Genomic DNA, 21,810 nt, shown 5'->3' on the forward strand with positions numbered 1-21,810 from the left:
GATGAAAAGGGGTTCAGACAGTGAAAGGAGATTGGTGTAACAGAGGTGTGGGTGACAGGGAGGGGTTCAGGCCGTGATGGGGATTGGGGGTAAGAGAGGTGTGGGTGATAAGGAGGCATTTGGGTGGTGTTGGAAGTAAGAGGGGTGTGGGTGATGGGGAGGGGTACACGTGGTGATGGGAGGTTGGGTGTAAGAGGGATGCGGGTGACGGGGAGCTGTTCACATGCTGATGGGGGGTTGGGTGTTAGAGGGGTGTGGGTGACAAGGGGGTGTTTGGGCAGTGACAGGTGTAACAGGGATATGGTGAAGGGGTGTACGGGCGGTAACGGGGGTGTTTGGGCGGTGATGGGGGTAAAAGTGGTGTGGGTGACGGGGTGTTCGGGCGGTGACGGGGGCAAGAGGGCTGTGGGTGACGGGTTGTTAGGGCGGTGACGGGGGTAAGAGGGATGTGGGTGACGGGGCTGTTCGGGCGGTGACGGGGGTAACAGGGACTGTGGGTGACAGTTTGGGTGACGCAATGAGTTTTTCAAGCGGATTTTTATAAATTATACGAGGAGTGAAAGCCCTGAGCGCGGCCCCGTGACCGCACCGCCTCTACCCCCGCCCGGCCACCGGCGGCAGCGTCACACAGCGAACGCCCCGCCTCCAATTGACCTCCCCCCAACGTGGCCTCACTCCGCGTTGTGAGTGGCCCGGGCCAGCAGGGGGCGTGGCCCTTGGCCCAGGGGAACGGTCATAGCGGCCGTGGGCGTGTCTCTGGCGGGGACTGACAGGGCAGGGGCGGGGCTTCTGGGGCGGAGTCAGATGGACCGAGACCGAGCGGTAGCGCTCAGCTGAGGGGAGACGCCAGACGCCGACCCGCTCCGGCCGCCCGCCCGCCTGCCAGGTAACCGCCCCACGGGAGGGGGGCGAGGCCCGTCCAGCCCTCGAGAGCGCGGTGGGCTCCGGTGTGAGGCGGCCCCGGGCCCTGACTCCCTCGGTCCGGGTGTGGGGCCCCGCTTCCCTCCTCCCAACGGCGCTCTCCGTCCGTCCAGCGGCGCAGGGCCCCCAACCCAGCCACAGCGACCCCCGCCCTTCCCTAGCAACCTCCCGTCTCCCCGGCGGCACCGTCACAGCAGCCCCCCCCCCCCCACCGCCGGGTACTGCCACAGCAACCCCCACGTACCCCCGCCAACAACCCCCTCCCCGTACCGCTGCAGCAACTCCCTCGTCCTCCTGTACCCCCGCCGAGCACCACCACAACCCGCCGCCCAACAGTTCCCGACCCCTGTACGGTCCCCCCCCCCTCCCCAGCACAACAATCACCCCGGCACCACAAAGCGCAACACAACTTCCTCCCCTGCCCCAACCGGCGCCACAGCAACCCTCCGCCTCAGCACGCACCAACCTCCCTCCGCCAACAGCCCCCTTCGCCTTCACTATCCATAACAGCTAAATAATTATCCCCCATTCCCAGCAGAGCAATACGGTGTCCTACAGCACAGTACACCCCGCACAAACAGAGGTTGGCTGTGGCTATTAGGGGAAGCTGGCTTGCGCCACGGGGGTAGCTTCATTTCCTGTAGTGAATGTGGTTTAACTTTATTACTATTCTATCCACACACACACACAGGCACATATATATAACAGACAAACTACCCCGCCAACAAGAATCACTCCTAACCCCCCCCCCCCAACCCCGCAAGATAAATAGTACCTGGAGAATCATTCCTAGGATTTATCATTCCCTGGCCCCAAATTTAAGAGGTATAGAGAACTCTCTTGGACCAGTTACCCCTTTGTTCCTCCAGCTCAGCAGTAACACATTTCCTCCTCCAGCAAACCCTCTAATACACCTTTCAATTAAAAAAAAAAAAAAAAGTGGTGCAGAGTGAAGTGTTTGGATCAACTCATCCTCCCCAGTGTAAATAGTTTCAGCTACATAGTCTCTTGGGTTAATAATCTTCCTGTCCAGCAGCAATTGCCTCTGTTCATGACCAATCCGCCCATAAAGTAAATATAGGGAGCACCAGACCTGGGATCTGTACAAACACAATAATACTGCTGAGTGTCTAAATGATGGGTGGGGACAAGAACGACTGCCTGTGGGATTGCTACTGAGGGGGTTGTTCCTGCTGCCTCCCCCTTGGTAGTATGGTACCTGTGACTCAGGCCCACAGGACTTTTGTGTTTCATGTCAGCTGTTTCCTCTTATTTGTTGTCAAATTGCCTGTGCTTCTGGTAGAGCCTCATTCTCAAACCAGACATAGGCTGAGCCTTTACTTATTGGCTCCCAGCAGCCCACATGACCAGTATCAGCTGTTGGACTGCTCTCTTGCTCTCCCCCGCCCCCCTTTTGGTTTTCTTTGTGTACAGTTTAGGTTTAGATAATAGAGGCTGTGCACTGTATGTTCTGGGGATTGGGGCTATGAGCGAAGACAGTAGCGCATGCTCTTGCAATCTGCAGTGGCTGCTCGGTGAGGAGGATTCTAGTGCTGCAGTAGTTATGCTGTTGCTCTAGCCAGAGCATAGCTCACTGCCAAATATAGCAGCAGCCTGAGTGACTAAAAACATTTATCAGAGGGGAGCAGGTTCTGTGCCTTTTTTTTGGTCTTCTAGGGTTTGGTTCTCTAATAGACATCACTCGAACAGTCCATATTCAGTAAACTGTATATGAAACAGGAAGAACTGAAACAGAATAATCTTAACTTGCTTTTGAAAAGTATTGTGGCAAGTGCAACTGCAAACCTTGTGTATAAAACATGCCTTATTTCAAAACTCCCTTCCGTGTGTGTGTGTGTATATATACATACATACATACATACACACACACAGTTTTACCATTGGGGGAAATTCTGAGGTAGTTTACATCCACAGTTTAGGTTTTCTTTTAAACAAACAAAGTTAATAGAAATAATGTAATGATTTAAAAAAATTGTAAAACTTTATTGTGATTCTATGTGCAAATACAGTTTTTAGGAACAAAGTGACAGTTTACATTCTTTAAGGGAAAAACACATGTGTGCGGGAGGGGATTTAAACAATACCTATAGTCTTTGCAAGCCAAAGGTGGGACCCTGACAGTATCATTGACTAAAAACAATTCTGAAATTGTTCTGTTCTTCACTGTCTAAACTGAGTGAAGTGAAAATACCAAAAAAGTAATTTTATTCTCCAACTTCTCTAACGTTCTTTGATCTGATGAGTTATGTATTAGTACCACAATTAAGGAAACTTATTTAAGAAGATTGTCAAACATTAATCCCTTTTATGCAGGCACTACAAATGGCAAACAGAAAAATACATATTTTTATAGCATCCAGGAGGGCTTATCATGCATGTTATCACTTCTGTAGCTTCAGGTGATGCTCCCATCTGTTTAATCATTAATATAGTTGTTTTCTTTGGTTATTGTGACCATGTATTATCTAATGTGGATATAAACTTGCTGATTTCCCTTTTCCCCTTCTTTCCTCCCATGTCCCTTGCCCTCCTGTCATGTGACCCTGTGTAGCTTGCTTATGATACAACATTCAGATGCAGGAAGTCGTGGAAGGCTGTTATGAACAACAATCATGTTGAAACAAAGTGCTGTCTTGCAGGCAAACCTATTTCCTGACCTTTCAAACTTTAGATAGTATCTTGTGGCTATGTGAGGCCTCATACAATCCAAAAAGACCTCAATCCTGGAAATGGTTCTGCATGAGTAAATCCAGTTGTCTGCACAGAGCCCTATTGAAGTCAAAACAGCTCTGTGTGGGTCTAACATTTACCTACACAGAGCCATTTTTAACATTAGGGCCTTAATGATGTGCGGCTTTATGTTTCTGCTTCTCCTGTTCCCCCACCCCACCACTTTATAAAAACCATTATTTGTTTAAAAGCATCTTTTTTCTGTTTATGCCTTTCTGAAGCCTCATTCCATCTGTCATGGGAGATGTTGAATCAGCCTTAAGTAAACCCCGTGTCCTTATTTGACAGCTGACTCTTTTTTTTTTTATATGAAACATTCCGTTTCCTCAGTGCTAGAATGATCTTGGTCATCTGATTATTAAGGATTTCACTGCAGTCATATTAAAAGCCAGTTTTATCTAACAAATTTTATATTTGGATCTCTTTCGTCTGACCTGGATTCTCAAGAAACTAAAATATTTATTCCAAGTGTTTTAATTCTGGAAGAGATTTTAATTGAGGCAGTGAGGGAATCAAAAGCAATGTCTGTATATAAACACAATTTATAATGCCTAAACTAGTATGAGAAAACCGATATGGTTTTGAGTAATATATGGCATGCTTGTTTCTTTTTTTTTAAAGGGTCTATTTTAAAACAGTATAGTGCTAGAATTTTAAAAATGCTTTTGTTGCATCCTCCATACACAGAGCAAAATGCAATATCAAGATTAGATTAAGGAAATAACAAAGGAAATAAAACATGCATAGTGTGAATGACATAGACATGTACAAGATATTGTCCTGTAGTTTGTCTTCTAGTGGTGATTACTGGAAATTAAAATGTTATCTTTTAACCATTAATCATCTTTTCTAATGTTATGTGTCTACAGAAATATCCTTTGTAAACTTCTGTTACCCATTACTTCCCCTCTTCTAGTTTTCAAAATATTGAAACATAAACTACAAATTTAATTCACCATAGATTGACTTTTTCATAAGTGGCTTCAGCCATTGTGTGGGGTGAGAAATGTAGGGTGTGCCTGAAAGCTCCATCAGACAGGTAGGATAGCAAGACCAGAAATGTTACTAGTAGTCTCAGACAAACTTGCCAAATATTGTACTTCCCTTTTCAGTCTTTATTGGGAGCCACTACAATTTTACAGCAATATTTTTAAAGTTAGACAAGTTTCCTCTCTAAAATAATCAATTTGTGTGATTTTTTGGGATTTTTTTTTCTTGCATTGGGGACCTAGTTAGCATGGTATTATTTAAGAATGACTTTAGGTGTACAGGTGAAATATTACACGATGAAGTTTTGATTACATGACTCCTTTAAATTTTAGTGTCTTTATCTACCCTAAAATCTTCCAGTGCATAAGTGAATTTTTAGTGGAGATACACTGTAGAAATATCTAAGTCCCCTTCCTGCCAGTGGATGTCATTTTTGCATGTTTATATGTGAATACAGTTCATCTTTTTACCGTTTTAACTAAATGCTTATTTTAAACATGTCTAATAAAACATTGGTGTTTTCAGAGTGAAGATTAGTACTATTTGAACACTGAAGTTGATTAAATATAATTCAGATGTCTATTTTTATTTAAAATGTGTAATACTTTGTGAAAGTTGCTGAGGGGTTGCTTCTGGAGACTAAAGTTCACTATTCTTTTTCCTTAAATTATTTTCAAACTGAATACAAAATAATAATGTTTGTACACTTAATTTTTGCTCATCAAAGGCACTTGAAAAATCAGGGAGGAAAGGCCATCTTGTGGTCAAGTGGGATGAGACTTAGGTAATTTCTGGCTATGGACTTGCTGTGTCACATTGGGAAAGTCACTTCATCTCTGTGTCTCCATTACACATCTGTAAAATGGAAGAAATATCTCTACCTTGCCTGGGATATTGTGAGGACACATACGTTAATGTCTGTGATGTTGTGCTGGTGTGGGGGGCGATAGAGAAAATGGTACTACAAATAATAATGCAAGTCAGCTGAGCTATCTTCTAAGTTCTTTGATACAGGCTGTCTTGTTTGCAACATCGAACACTATATTGATGCACTAGGGCTATGTCTACGCTTACTAGTAGATTAGCACTGCTCCAATCGATGCAGTGGGTGTCAATTTAGCGGGTCTGGTAAAGACCCGCTAAATCGATGGGAGAGCGCGCTCCCATCGATGATGTACTCTGCCTCCTCAAGAAGAGTAAAGGAAGTTGGCGGGAGAGCATCTCCTATCAGCCCAGCACAGTGTAGACACCGTGATAAGTCGGTCTAAGCTATGTCAACTTCAGTTACACTACTTTGGTTACGTGAATAACGTAACTTGGGTCGACTTGCTGCAGTAGTATATACCAGCCCTCAGATAAAAATGCGAGAATACTCGTGCTACCCTGTCAAAATAACCTGGAGAAATTACCTGTTAGGCCTGTCTGCAATAGGGAATTGTACTATTGAAATTTGCACCAGTGCTGTTGAATAAGTGCAAGTTGCAATTGTACAGAGCATCCACGTTAGCCATCCTGTTCCAGGAGGTTACAGTGCAATGCTTCTGGATGCAGTGCTCCCTGCAGACGTTGGAGGGCCTTTGGATCATGGCCTCTACCTTAAAATTCCTGGCTCAGCTTTCTAGAGCACGTGCATAATGTCTAATAAGTCTGTTATAATGTTCCACTGCCTGCTTCAGCTTGTTCTGTCCGGCATAAGGATGCATGCATCATGAGGAGCAGGGTTTATACCCTGCTAGCTGTAGCCAATGATTTTAGTTTATTATCCACTTATTGTGTGATGTTATGATTAATCAATATGTTATAAGAATATGAGAACAGCCATACTTGGTCAGACCAAAGATCCATCTAGCCCAGTATCCTGTCTTCTGACGGTGGCCAGTGCCAGGTGCCCCAGAGGGAATGTACGGAACAGGTAATCAAGTGATCCATCCCGTCACCCATTCCCAGCTTCTGGCAAACAGAGGCTAGGGACACCATCCCTGCCCATCCTGGCTAATAGCCATTGATGGACCTATCCTCCATGAATTTATCTAGTTTTTTTAATCCTGTTATAGTCTTGGCCTTCACAACATTCTCTGGCAAGGAGTTCCACATGTTGACTGTGCATTGTGTGAAAAAATACTTCTTTTTGTTTGTTTTTAAACCTGCTGCCTATTGATTTCATTTGGTGACCCCCTAGTTCTTGCATTATGAGAAGGAGTAACACTTCCTTATTTACTTTTTCCACACCAGTCATGATTTTATAGACCTCTATCATATCCCCTCTTAGTAGTCTCTTTTCTAATATTCATTGTATGTTAAATAGAGTTAATTGATTGATCCGTATTTAGATGGAATCATGTATTAGATATAAGTAAGAAAAGCTGAAATGCAAGAACTTGTAGGTTGAGGCCTGCAAGACTGTAGCTTAGCTATTTTAGGCCTTGGAGATAATAGAAATGCTGATATAAGTAAATGACTGAAAAAGAATCCAGTGCCCTAAGATTATGGGAAAAGAGGTACCAAGTGGTGGTAATGCAAAAATCTAGCTGGAAGATTAATTCTAAATTATAAAAATTCTGTAAAAGCACATCTTGTCTCCAACATTTGTCTTAACCACAGGATACAGGGGGTAGGTCAATGTTAATGAGACTAAAGAGAACCTAAACAGCCTATAGAATTCTGGGTCCCTTATGTTTCTAGGGGACACGCACCAATAAGAAAAGAGAGGGTTGACACTTCCATGTACGTGCACAGAATGTAGGTATAGACAGAATCACATTATAAGAAAGGGTGCCTGGAGCTGGGAAAATTGAGCTTCCAATGGGAAAACTCCAGCAGGGACTACCCTATATTGGTGATCAATCCATGAGACCCATCAGACTCTTACTCACATCCTCCTAGATGGTGTTATGTCTGTAGTTATAATGGGTGCATGGATATTTTTAGGAATTTTATATGCTGTGACATTCCTAACTTTGTTGGCAACTTTAATGAAACTGCTAAAATATAGGTTTCAGAGTAGCAGCCGTGTTAGTCTGTATTCACCAAAAGAAAAGGAGGACTTGTGGCACCTTAGAGACTAACAAATTTATTTGAGCATAAATTTGTTAGTCTCTAAGGTGCCACAAGTACTCCTTTTCTTTTTGCTAAAATATAGTGGACCTTGTTCTTGCGATTGTATGTTACTTGCCTATGGTTTCATGTGTTCCTATTCTAGATCTAGAACAAACAGATAACTCTGTTGAACTTGAAACTGTAGCCACCAGAGCCGAACCCATTGTGGTATAATATAACCATGCTAAAATTAACATTAAATAAAAGATTACATAGCTCATTCACTCTCAGATGTCATGATGGAGGATTACTCGCTCCCACTGTACTTGCTGTTAGCCTGACTGGGCCTGGAGTGTATTTTGATGAGCTTTGGCACCTTTGGGTGGCAGTGTTAAGAAGGTAAGGAATTGTCTTTATTTTCTTTCATTTATCCAGTAATTCTTGTTTGTTTCTCTGTACTCTTTTGTGTTGCTTTGTTTTGTAGCTTACCTGCTAGTTTCCTTCTCACTTGTATTTTTCTCTAGGATACAGAGGTGAAATGATCTGGGCTTGATTCCAGAGTGAATACATCTTTTGAGCCTCTTCGTGTGGCTCAGGGAGTTTCTCCCCCACCTAAGGGAATGTGGCTCCTGTCGTATGCACCACTTCTCCTCAAGGGAATGATTGAGTGCTGGAGGGCCACGGGAAGGTAAATGAATTACTTGGGAATATGAAGACAGAAGGTCTGTTATTATTGCATCTCCTTTAATTAGCAGTCTTTCGGTTTTCTCTCTCAGATTTCAAGAGTGGTTGGAGATGGTGCTGAGACAGCATCCAGACTGCTGGAACAAGCCCTGGTAAAGTGAGTTTCTGTGTTCAGGTGTCTGCTGTCAAATCAAACATCAGAAGTTGGTGTATTTTCTGGGGATTCTCTGTGTGACCAAAAATCTCTCAGTTGTTACCACGCTTTTAAAAGATTAATAAAGTTTTATTTTGCATTATCTCTTTCTGTCATCTCTTGGTTGTGTGGGTGGAATGGGTAGAGCAAACATCTGTGAAGTACCCCCTTAGGTACTCTTGAGTCAGTGTGCGTCCAGAAGGTGAATAGCTTGATGAGTGACTATTTGCTCTGAGCTGATACTTGCAATTCACTTCATAAAAGTTGCTATCAACTGCTACTTTGATCAAGCGATTAAAAGTTTCATATTTGATTACTGACTCTGAATCACTTGATTCAGAATACTGATATTCACTTGAATATTGTCCAAGTAGTTGTTTTTTCTGTTAAAATTTGTAAACTTTTCCATAAGGATGTTGCATCTCTTGTGCACATTTATTAGAAGGTGAGGAACGACTGGAGGCTGCATAGCTGCTTTGAGGAAGGGCTTGGGGATAAGAAGTCTCTACCTATTCCTTAGCGTCTGCATTTTGGGTCCTTCCCTGTAAATGTCTCTGATACCTGTCTCTGGTGCTATTTATAGCTTCCTCAAGAACAGCATGGAACTGGCATGATTTTTGATAGCTCTACTGCTGCCTCCGGGGTTATGAATATCAGCAGAGAACTTGAACTACTATGAGAAGTCCACTGCAGCTGTTTGTATATAGATGCAGGGAGACAATGCTGGACTGGTTTATACTCTTCTGTCATTGGAACCTTGGCTTTTGTAACTGGAGGTCTAAACTTTTTTCAACAAAGGCATTTAGTTTCTGCAGAATTAAAGCCTTAGTCTCTCTTTCACTGGAGAGAGGCGTCCCACTCCCACCGGTGAGTGGATTTTTCAGACCCTATGTGTGCATGAGACAGTGAATAAATATACACCCATACCTCTTACATGGGATGTGAAATCTGAAAAAAATAAAATTTTAGACCAATTATCTTGGGTGATATTGTACCTTCCATTTAGGGACACTGGATGCTAGTCTGGAAGGTATAAAGGCAGCTTTTTGCCTCTGCTGTATGGGTTCAAGACATACTTGACTATACTCCAGACAAATTCCTTTGCAGGGCTCAGCATCAGTATGTATGAAAGGGCAGCTAGCCTTTGTCCACAGCAAAATATCCCCTCAACTTGTGTGTTCTGCAGGTAAGTTAGTGCTAAACTGGTGCTTACCTTAATTTTTTCAGGGAAGCGTCTCAAGTCCAAATTCAGAGTTTTCCTAGGGTTTTCCTGCTCCTTGATAGCAATACAGCTTGTCCAGGATACTCAAGATCAAATCAGCTTTTTAAGGCCTTTCTTTTAGCATTCATTTTGTAATTACTACTGTATTTCACGTTAATTTCTAGATTTATATATAACCTAAAGAACTGTGCATGAGGTAAACTTTAGAGCGGTTCAACTAGACCTCATTTACTTACTAAAATAATTGGATTTTTATCAAGTAGTTATAAAATCCGGAGCCCAAATAAGTATTCCAGATCTTTATCCTTGCAATAAGGCTAAAATTTGTAATGGGGAAGATAGGTGTGTGGATTTTTAAAATGTTAGAAACTGTAGTAAGGATTACATTAATTGCTAGTCATAGATTTTTAGGGACCCTTATGGTTATCTAGCCTGACCTCTTGCATAACAGGCCATAAAACCTCACGCAGTAATTTCAGCATGAAGTCCAAAACTTTTGTCTAAGTTACAGCATTTCTTCAAGAAAGACATCCTGTCTTGACCAAAACTTGGTGATGGAGAACCGCATCTCTAGGTAAATTGTTCTTTTGGTTTAATTACCCTTGCAGTTAAAACTGGGTGCCTTATTTCTAGTCTGAATTTGCTTAACTTTACCTTCCAACTGTTTGTATATCATTATGCCTTTTTTCTGTTGTATTAAAAAGTAGTCCATCAGAAATCTCTTCCCCGAGTAGGCACTTGTACAACATGAACAAATCACTTCTGAACCTTCTTTTGGATAAACTTTAAATAGGTTGAGTTTCTAACTATAAGGTGTGTTTTCTAGAGCTCAGATCATTCTTGTAATTCTTTTCTGAGCCCTTTCCAATTATTCAACATCCTTAAGTTCTGGAACATGGTGTCTATTTCACTAATGCTGTGTGTAGAGGTAATATCAACTCCCTACACTAGCTGATATTTTCTGTTTATATTTCCAGGGATTACATTAGCCCTGTTAGCTACAGCATTGCAATGGAGGTTCATGTTTAGTTGGTTGTCTCCGCCAAGTCCTTTTCAGTGTCTGTTTTCAGGATGCAGTCTCCCATTTCCTTTTGTTCCAAGACTTTTTTTTCCATAAAGCCATGTTGATTAGCATTCGTTATGCTATCATCTTGAATTCTTTACTGATTACATCCTGTATCCACCTTTCCATGCTTTTGACCAGGATCAATGTCAGGTTAACTGGCCTGTAGCTTCCTAGGATATCCCATTTGCCCTTTTCAGAATATTGACACAGCGTTAGCTTTTTTTCAGGTCCTCTGGAACTTCCTCAGTATTGCAGGATATGTTCAGAGAGCTCATTGGTCAATTATTTTAATGCTCTTGGATACAAGTTATCCATTTTTGCAGACTTAAAAATGTTTAACATTAGTTGCTCTTTTACATGGTTTTTAGTTACCATTCGACTAGAGCATTTCATTATCATTGTAAGATATGAATATACCATCCAGCTTCTTTCCAAATACAGAAGAAAAATATTTACTGAATACTTCTGCCTTTTCATGATGATTTTGTCATTCTTGTTCAATGTTAGGCCTATACCATTTGTGGGATTTCATTTGTTCCTGATTATATTTAAAGAATTCCTTCTTGTTGTCATTTTTAAGCTTACTGGCTATGGATTTTTTCACAGCTTCCTTTAGTTTACTTTATCAATTGTCTTCATTTCCTGAGTACTGGCTTGTACTCTTTGCTATCAGCTTCACCATTTTTCCATTTGTTACAAAAATTTTAAACTCTTTTATTGCTGCTTTTACCTCCCTTCTTTTACCAAGTAAGATAAAACCGTGCTAGAAAGGGATATCTTGCCACTTAAAATTCAACTGTAATGTTGAAATTGTTTTATCAAGTAGAGACCTGCTTTATTTACTCTTTAAAAGAAGCACAGTACATGCTGACTGAAAAGGAGATGCAGAATCTAACGCTGTTACCTTGAAGTTATATATACTTAAATACTGAATAAGATTTTTGAGCAACATGTAATTCAAACAAAATTTTAATACATAAAACCTGTGGTAAAATAATTCTGTTCAATAATAGGCTGCTTATTTCATTACCAAACAAACCACATTACCATACAAATTGGCAATACAAAGCAACAAGAAAATCACTGCCATCTACTTTAAAAGTATGTTTTAGGTGAGAATGGATGAGATTTTTGTGTTTAATTAGTTTGTTTCATGACTGTGAAGCAAATTATTTCAGTTTAGGAGATAGAACCTTTAGAAATGGAAATCTGAAGTGGGAAAATATTTATCTTTAGATTCACTATATCAGATCAGACTAAGTGTCCAAGTTGGGTGTCCTGTCTCTGGTTGTCCAATGTATGATCTTCACAAGAAAACCAAACACCATTCCTCACACAGAATGAATTTGGTGCATTATGTACGATGCAGTAATAGGGGAAGAGAAGGTAGATATTCTCTTCTGATTCTTCTTGGTAACTGCTTCTTGACCTGAAACATAAAGAAAGCAGTACTTTAACTGAGCTTCTAGAAACAAAAGTTGTTTGGTTGTAAAGCTTCTTTAAGAGAGAAATGGAAATAAGATAAATGATTCAGTAACAGTCCACTTTAAAATGTATTCCTCTGTTTAATGCAGGTTATCCTTCATTATCTGCTTTTGCTGTTTGGGTATCTTCTATGCATAATTAATAGCTAACTTTCAATATCTTGGCAACATCAACACAACTAACTTACTTTAGCTCCTTTTTGCAGGTTAGGAGAATTGCTCAGCTGCTTTGGTGATGGTGCCTAGAAATACCCAGGGTAGACACAAACATTTTAAGCTATCCATTTTTATTTAAATAGAAAATGTTTATATACAAGCTGTCTACTTCTAAAGCCTCTGGAAGGTGGGTTGTTTATGTGAAATAGCATCTGAAGCTTAACTACACTATTATGTATACGAAGCTATAGTGTTGCCAGGTTCTGCAACAGGCAGCGAAGTATTGCAGCCCAATCTGCTTTACTAGAGGAACTAAAGCATCCTGGATGATTTTTAGCATTGTGTGTAATAGTGAAGCATTACTACATGGTTGTATGTGACAAATTGTGACAAGCTTGGTACATGACTAAGAATTAAAGTAACTTAGAAAAATTTATCTGTAACCATCCTGCTGATTCACTATATTATCTGTGGTAATACTAAGTGATGTATCCAAGTGTTGACTAAGATGGATGAGTTTTATTGGAATGGCATGTCAGGGATTCAGTAGAGAGAATACATTCTAAAATGGGGAGGGAGCATACGGTTTTGAATACAGGAGCCACAATCATTACAGCCTGAGGCTGTGGTTCGCAGTTGTAAGTTACTGCTCTTCAGGCTCACTCACTTAGTACATCTGATTGTACTTCCATTCCCTCCTGGTTCAGAGCACTCCAATATGTCCTGCTGTGCTCATCTCCTGCTGTTGTCCTACTAGCATATGGCAACAAAAGGAGGAAACGGCCACAGGCAATTGTGTGTAGAGAGGCTATGCTGTGGAATAGCTGTTTTGCAGAAGACTGCAGCTGTGAAAATGTCTATTACAGTATTGAGTACTTTTCCAGGACTGTACTACAAGTGTTGAAGGGGCACATTGTGATGACTCTTATTTGTATTACAGTAGGGCCCAGAGCTCTACTGCAATCAGATTGGGGCTTCACTGTATAAGGTACTGTATAAACACCAGTACAAGGACAGTCTCTACCCTGAGGTGGTTTCTCTTGCACTGTCTGAATGGTGCTTCACAGCTTTGTTTGGCTTTGGAGACTGCCCAGGGCTCTGATCCTGCAAATAGTCTTGATGTTGCTAACTTTACAATTGTGAGTAGTACTGTTGAAATCAATAGAATGAGAGACTAGTCCAGTGCTTAGTGCTTGATCTGCAACAGGCATCCTGTGTGACCTTGAGCAAGTCACACATGTCTACCCAGCAATAAAACACCCATAGCTGGTCTGGCTCAGATGACTCAGGCTGCAGAGCTATGACATTGCAGTGTAGCTGTTTCGGCTTGGGTGATCCCTCTAAGTAAAGTTTATGCAAGATGTGAGGAAAGTGACATGGAGTCTGTTAATGAAGAAAGCTCTATGCTGTTTCTTCCCCCACTTGGTAGCTTAATAGCTTTGTTTACCAAATAAGTAAAAATGGACCTTCCTGAAGACCGGGCTAGTCAGAGAATCAAACACATGTTCCTTTGTCTAAGGCAGACCTGTTCACCAGCTCCCTGATTTAAACACATTTTAAACATGCCTGGTTTAATCATACTTTAGTCATAATCCTAGCCTATATCCATACTTTTAATACACATTGTGTATATGCATCGTGCAAAAATATTAATGATTAGGCAGTTATGAGTTTTCAAATGATACCTCACAAAGCATGTTTTGTGCAAAGATTATTACAATAGTGTGTAGGGTGTGAATATAGGGATTCTTAGGGTCACAATAGGCATTCACTGTTTTGGTATAGAATTGATCATATACTCCCACATTTGATCCGACTTGGCTAGAGACTAGTCAATTTCAAAAGACAATAGTTGCAGCAGTATTAGATTTAGGATTCCTACAAGCAAAACAACGTTATTCTAAAATTAACTTTAGAGCTCCATCCACCTCATATTGAAGACAAAGGAGGTTTTGGTAGCGACTTCAGTGGAAATTGGATTGGGCCCTTACATACATTACCCAGAGTACTTTACCATCTCACAAATGCAGTATTGGCTGATCTGGATTTGGAGTCTGGAAACAAAGTTAAAACTCTATGAAAATGCACAGATCCCATTTTCAAAAGCCGTTTTTTGACTTGCATGCAATAGACTTAAGCAGACATTTAAACAAACAGGGCTCACATGCTTTGTACTACAAGGGCATTTTAGAGAAGAGGTTCTCAAACAGTAGTGACTGAAGCATTGATAGGCTGTGTAGTGCTGTCATATAGTGCTAGTTCTTTACTTCTGCTGCTAAATACAGCTAAAAATACATTTTTCCTAATATTACTGTTCTATATAAATTGCTGTAGATCATATAATAATCAGTGGGCTGACCACTTCCTTCCATATTGATAGGTTTCAGAGTAACAGCCGTGTTAGTCTGTATTCGCAAAAAGAAAAGGAGTACTTGTGGCACCTTAAAGACTAACCAGACCTGGTTAGTCTCTAAGGTGCCACAAGTACTCCTTTTCTTTTTCCATATTGATGCCAGTCATGTACTTAATGGGAGGTGAGGTGTCTGAGACAATCTTAGGTTACCTTCCATACTATGAAAATGTTTGAGAACCAATGACTTTTTCTTTCCAGTTTTGTTAGGTAACTGTACACACTATCTTCTTCTTTTTAATATAGTAAACATGTATGGTTGGATAGTCATGGAAATTTTCTATTTAATGCTACCTTTCCCTGTTAATTGCTTATTCTTAAGGAAGAAAGTGTATTTGCTTTTAAAACATAACTGCATCATTGATCAAAATGCAACAAAACAGTGTCAGCATTTGTCTAATAACAAAACAGTATAAAAGTGCAGTGAAGGGCATTTTTTCTTTTTTAATGAACAGATTTGTTGCAGGCTTCCAAGGAGATTTATAAATGCTAATGAGAATAACTTCAGTATTATGATAAATATCTTGACTTATTATTTATTTGTATTACCATAGCACCTAGGAGCTCTAGTTATGAACCAGGACCCCATTGTACTAGGTGCTGTACAAACACAGGACAAAAAAACAGTCCCCACCTCAAATATGAGACGAACAACAGATGGATACAGACAGACCTATGGGGGAGTACAGAGAAACAGTGAGACAATACTGGTCAGCATAACAGTGGCCTATATAAGAGGTCAATACCCTTTGATATGCTGTTTACATTAAGATATCACATATTTATATAATGAATTTACATGTACTAGAAGAGAACCTTAAAATCAAATAAATGCTTCATCTAGACTTGAAGTACTGATGATTTTTCTTTGGACTTAAAACAAATACATCCTTGTTACTTTCTAAGGTTCAGGTAAACATTTTATTTTTTTGATAGGTCATGGTACCTCTCAGTGAATAGAGTGAAAACCTCTACTTTAAGTTCTTACATCATCTTATTGGAGTGCCTTACAAGTTTAAACATTTTTCCCAATTATCTTGGGTATCTGAAGTTGCTCTGCCATCTAACATTTCCTTACTAAATGAATAAAATAAAGACACACTAAGTTAAAAGAAGTTTGCATGTTATTTTGAAGTTAATGAGATTTGTGCTCCTTCTAATGAGCTCAGAGAGAATTCCACTATTGTAGGCCAGCTGCTGAGGAAAATGTCCTCCCATGCTCATGAATCCCACATGTCTGATAGTTCCTGAGTAATTGTGTGAAATCATGTTTGCATATTGAGAAAGCAGTTTTTCAGGTAATTGAGGCCAGTTTGTGGAGGACTTGGAATATCAGGATTTGATTTCTCCCCTCACTCATGGGTAGCAAATGTAGAGAGCAGAGTATGATCTGCTTTCCAGCACTCTGTGTTGCTGAGTAGCTGCTGTGTTCTCAACTGACTGAAGCTGTTGACCCTGGTAAAGCTCCACTCATAGGTATGATAAATTGCAGTAATCGGGAGATAATGAATGCTTGTATCACTGTGGCCAAATCAGTTTGGCAGACAAGGGTGCAGTCTTCAGGCTACCCATAGATGGAAGATGGCACTTTTAAACAATTTAGTTATTTGAAGTATCAAGGAGTCCAGAAGGACCCCAAGACTTAACTATCTTAAGGATTGGAGGGCTGATTCTTTTGCTGGAGGAGGATGGTACGGATGTGGCAAATCCTTTCAAGCATCTCCTTCCCCCTACCAGCATAACCTCAATCTTGCCTGAATTCAGCTTCAGCCTACTATGTTAAACGCCCAGGCTACCTATGTTAAACACTGTTATGCACACTTTCTTGGTCCTCCTTGAAGTGTCTCGGGCAACTGACTGTGTGGGATTTTCATACCCAGTGCAGAGACAACTCAGTTATCAAATCAGTTGAATTGGCCATGTATCAAGTCTGATCAAACTCAGAAATGCTTTTTTATAATGGAAGTGTCAAATACCTGTACTGACATGATGGTGTAGCTATGACAACACAAATGTCACTGTAATGACTGTGATGGTCACCTTCTTAAAAACAAACTCTTATTTTTGTTCTACTAAAAATCTGAAGGAAATGAGATTAAAAAATCTGGTTTTAAAATTAAGGGTTAAGGATTCAGCTCGAGCCACATACAAGTAAGGAAATTAAGACCTGAGGTTGCTCTGGGTTTCTGTGCTTCTCCCCGCCCCCTTCAAATATTGTGTGGGGGTGTAAGCTGCACGATATTGATTTAAGTCAAAGGGAGAGATTTAGTTAAAAGCTGCCCACCACTTGGAAATTTTAGAGTTCTGATCTGCCAGCTGTATATTTACTGGTTTCTTCATAACGCATTCCTGAAAATTATAACATTCTGCTGGGACAAAGAAGAAAATTTAGGAGAGCCCCTCCTGATTTTGGTTAGGTTCTTAGTCGCTATTTCCATCAGGGTTAAGGAATAAAGGATGAACACAAACTGTAAGTTCAATATTTTATAGATCATAAAGAGTTTGTGTATTCATCAGCTGAATTGCCCTGCAATGTGTTCTGGCTGTATGTTAGAGGAAGTCTTATGTTAATTTGCTGTATGGATGAAATATCTCTGTTTGCTTTCAGGTCTTGAGTCTAAATTTAAGAACTCATAAAAATGGGCAGAATTTTCTTGGACCATATTGGTGGCACTCGTCTGTTCTCTTGTGCAAACTGTGATACAATCCTGACCAACCGCTCTGAGCTCATATCAACTCGATTTACAGGGGCCACAGGGAGAGCCTTCCTTTTTAATAAGGTTGGTAAGAAATTAGATGCTGAGAGAGAGATCTTCTTGCTTTTGAAAATCAAGTTTGTGGGGGGCTAAGAATCCATCATGTTAACTGTTAAATCTTCTTGGATTCAGTCGACATCCTGCTGTTGTGATTTTTTGTTTAAAGGGTGTTTGGGGGTGGGGGGTGTTGGTGTTTTTTTTCCTTTCTAAGTTGCTCTTTAGGTCATTGAAATTTCACCATAAACTGCCTAAACTATTGCAGTTAGTGCTTAAAAGGCTACAGGGAGGATTGTGAATTTAGTATCTTGCCAAAGTGCATGCAGTTAAACTCAAAGTATTCTGAATTCTATAATGTAAAGTTCAGGTTCATTGTAATAATACTTTTACGCAGGGTTCCAAAGAGATTTACATTTATTTTTTGTCTAATCTATTCCAGATTTTTATACTGTGCCCATTGCTATATCTTTAAACTTCACAACACCATTGCAAGTGTGTAGATAAATACTGTCCCCATTTTACAGGCATGTATAGTGATGTAGAAGTTGGTATCTTGACTAAGGGTATGTCTACACTGCCCACCGGATCGGCGAGCAGCAATCGATCCAGTGGGGGTTGATTTATCGCGTCTAGTCTAGACGCGATAAATCAGCCCCCAAGTGCTCTCCTGTGGACTCCTGTACTCCACCACCGCAAGAGGTGCAGGTGGAGTGACGGGGGAGCGGCCGCAGTCGACTCTCTGCGGTGAAGACCCCACAGTAAGTCGATCTAAGTACGTCAACTTCAGCTATGTTGTTCACGTAGCTGGAGTTGGGTAACTTAGATCAATTTCCACACCCCCACACCTCCCCCAGTGTAGACCAGGGCTAAGATTGGCAGAGTTGGGAATGAGAATAGAATATGGCTCGGGGGGGGGGGGGGGGGATATTTATGTAGAGACCAGATTTTTTTAGGCTGACTCTGACTTAACACAAATTTTCTGTGCTTTCTCAACAAACATGGCCAGGTGATCGGGGATGTATTTTCTTGAAATTGACCATCAGCAACCAGACCTTGGTAACGCTTTTTTGTCAGCATAGTCCTCCCAGGTACAGGCAGAAGTGTCTTCAGTTAGTTATGCGTGGTTTCAGAAAGCACTACTGTGGTATGTGTTGAGTTCTGTCAGTAGGTCATATATGCAAGTCGTCTTCCGTATACTGCACATGTGTAAGGAAAGACAGCAGTAAATCTGTCCTCATACTAGTCCAAAAAGTGTTGGATCTTTGGGTCCAAATTCTGTTTGAGAAACAGTGAGTTTTGGCTAAGGCTTTGATTGTTGTTCTCTGCAACCCCAATTTGCATCATTGTAAAGTATCAGATTATTTAAATGGAATCTCCATTACAGTTGTCATAGACATTGCTTTTTTAACAAATTATTTACACTATTTCCACATGTTTAGTTACCTAAACAAGTTACAGGTGGATTTTTTTAACTGCTAGGATTAGGGAAGGGAAGGCATGCATTTGTACCAGCCCTAAAAGGCATATGCTTGTCAGCTCACTCAGTTTCTTTCTCAGGAGGTGGGATTTTCAAAACTACCAAAGGGATTTAAGAGCCCAAGTCCCATTGAACTTTGTTGAAAGTCAATGGGATTTATACTCTTAAATCTCATCTTAATTTTTTCCCTGAAAAACAGCTTTTAACTCTAATATTCCAGTGACTAAATTGACCGATCCATTCCTGTCACCACACCCATTGCTAATAATGAGTTTGGTATCAAGAAATTACTTCTGACATCAAGGGGTTACTAAACTATCGGATTGTGAGTAGCTTTATCTAATTGCTATGCCTTAGTTGGGCAAACTAAATACTTGTGCTTTTTGTAGCAGGATCTCGCTGTGCTTGAAAAACAAAGTAGGCTCAGAACACCCTTGTGAGGTTGATCTTTGCAAGCTCTGCCCGCACAGGCAGCAGAACTTCGATAGTTGCATCTGTTACGTTTCAGCTCCCAATATGCACAGTGCCACAGGCTCTTCACTTAGACGTTTTGTACTTCAACAGAGGTGCCTTGGATTTCCTAGTAACTGGAATATGGCTTTAAGAGTCTTGCCTTCGATAGGCTTAACCCTTCTCATCCCCTTTATATTTTTCTCAGGTGGTAAATCTGCAATATAGTGAAGTTCAAGATCGGGTCATGCTCACTGGCCGCCACATGGTTCGAGATGTGAGCTGCAAGAACTGCAACAGCAAACTGGGTTGGATCTATGAATTTGCCACTGAAGACAGCCAGCGCTACAAGGAAGGCCGTGTTATTCTGGAAAGAGCTTTGGTCCGAGAGAGTGAGGGATTTGAAGAGCATGTTCCATCCGATAATTCCTGAAGAGACTTCGGCCTCTTTCCTGGTTTTCTTCAGTGAAACTCAAAAAATAAAAAATAAAATAAAAAAATAACAAAAAAATTCTACTTATATACACTGTCACCTTAGCATCAGAGTTGGATTCATTGAACTATGGACTGGGAAAGATTGTGAGAGTATTTCAGATGGAAACTTCCTTTCTTTATTCCTTTAATTTTTACTTTTCTCCCAACAGGTGTTTGTAGAGAATGTCGAACAGATGCTGTAATTTTTTTCTCCTTTGTGTTTCAATCTCTTAGATCTGAGATTGTATCTGCAGCTAACAGTGGGGTGAAAGGAAAATAATCTGGTTATACCTTTTGTTAGAGAAATCAGTGGTTTTTAGTTCATATAAACTGATACATCAATAGAAAATTATTTTATGTCCAAAGGTGTCTTTTAATTTACTTTCCAATTTTTGACCTAAGTTTTTAACTTTTTTTTACCCAGTCATTTCACCAGATATACTAGTTTAAGAAAAGAGATCTGAATTTGTGATGAGTGTGAAAGGTTCAGTGTTGGTACGGCTTGTGCTGGCCATTGTGCCATATTCTTGTTGAGGTTGATCGGTAGCACAGAGCCCATACTTTCTTGTCATTCTTGACCCAAAGATGTCACCAGTCTTCATTTATTTGTAAAGTCCCTTTCACCATGTAACTGCTGATTGGAAGCTATTTTTGAAATAGGGCAAAACTGCTTGGCTTTTTTTCTTTTAACTGATGTAATTTATAAGCATAGTAATAATCTAAAGTAGTAATTGTCTGTTTAGTCTTGTTGCTTTAAAAGTCAGAAGCTGTTTGTAATGATGGAGTTTACTGAGTAACTACTGTTCCAGTAGTGAATGTGGTTTTTTCCTTTTCATCTCTTTACTAACCTCATTAAGTAGACAAAGCTATTGCAAATCTTAATTCTTGTTCATATGGTTTTTTTTTTTTTTAAACCCAAGACTTTGTGTTTTAAAACACAGCTACAGGGTAGGAGGAGGAGAATGCTAGCATGTGCATTCATGCGTACAATCTGCAACTTCTTTAAACAGCTTGTTTTCAAATGCTGCTTCTGGTATTGAAACTTGTATCTCTCAATTTTATTGCATCTTTCTATTGTGATGTTAGACCTTTTTTTGTCTTTCCAACCAGCAGAACAGGCTTGCCTGGTTGTAATTACTGACTTGATTCCTGCTTCCTTCCTGTAGAAGTCAACTATTTTAAGATATTGAAATCTTTCTTATCTCTTGGTGAAAATGTTCTCCATTACCTTTCTTAAGGGTGCCCAAACATTGTGACTTGGAACCACACTGACAACTTGCTAAGAGCCCAATGGCTGCACCTAATTTGAATGTTATGTACTGTTCTTTATCAGAAATAAATATGCATAGATATAGTTTCTGCCTGAACTTATATTTTTTGTTAACCAGCAACTAATATTTGTTTACATAGTTTGTTAGTGGAGTTAAACAGAACAAGGAATCCATAGGCCCTATCTCTGTATCTGAAACAGCAGACAGATGAGTTGCGGGGGGGGAGGGTAATATTCCAGAGGGTTCCTTTGGACATTGGGCTGTGCTTTGGCCACCCCATGGCTTAAATCTGTCACCTATTAACTTAAAAGTAGCTTTACTATAGAACTATGTCACTTAGAGGGAACACAGTGTAGATTCACATACCAGAACTCTTTGAATCAAGGTACATAAACAGTAGTGTAACTTGTGCCTCAAGTGAGCCAGCTCTTCATGAACCCAAAAATCCCCATTGGAGTGATTCTCTGCAGTA

The 21,810-nt window shown here is 40.4% G+C and overlaps 1 protein-coding gene across 7 annotated transcripts; it reads left to right on the forward strand.

Annotated features, from left to right (window-relative positions):
• The first annotated feature begins 778 nt into the window (after positions 1-778).
• On the forward strand, positions 779-21,422 carry YPEL5 (yippee like 5). Of its 7 annotated transcripts, XM_073338644.2 has the most exons (6): positions 7,990-8,097; positions 8,223-8,386; positions 8,475-8,539; positions 15,468-15,651; positions 17,522-17,693; positions 19,802-21,422. In XM_073338644.2, the coding sequence occupies exons 5-6, from the start codon at positions 17,553-17,555 to the stop codon at positions 20,024-20,026; spliced, it is 366 nt and encodes a 121-aa protein (XP_073194745.1). In that variant the 5' UTR covers positions 7,990-8,097; positions 8,223-8,386; positions 8,475-8,539; positions 15,468-15,651; positions 17,522-17,552; the 3' UTR covers positions 20,027-21,422. The 7 variants fall into 7 exon arrangements, with proteins under 7 accessions (XP_073194743.1, XP_073194740.1, XP_073194745.1 ...); XM_078852256.1 differs by having other exon boundaries at positions 8,223-8,539; XM_078852257.1 differs by having other exon boundaries at positions 8,223-8,539; positions 15,468-15,623.
• The last annotated feature ends 388 nt before the right edge of the window (positions 21,423-21,810 follow it).

Source organism: Lepidochelys kempii, chromosome 3 (assembly GCF_965140285.1).
Source record: "Lepidochelys kempii isolate rLepKem1 chromosome 3, rLepKem1.hap1, whole genome shotgun sequence".
Classification (NCBI taxonomy): Eukaryota; Metazoa; Chordata; order Testudines; family Cheloniidae; genus Lepidochelys; species Lepidochelys kempii.

Excerpts from the sequence above, each read along its gene's own strand:
- YPEL5 (XM_073338642.2), top strand. The coding sequence starts at position 17,553 with ATGGGCAGAATTTTCTTGGACCATATTGGTGGCACTCGTCTGTTCTCT. Across the intron at positions 17,694-19,801 it reads GAGCCTTCCTTTTTAATAAG|GTGGTAAATCTGCAATATAG; the intron begins GTTGGTAAGAAA and ends TATTTTTCTCAG.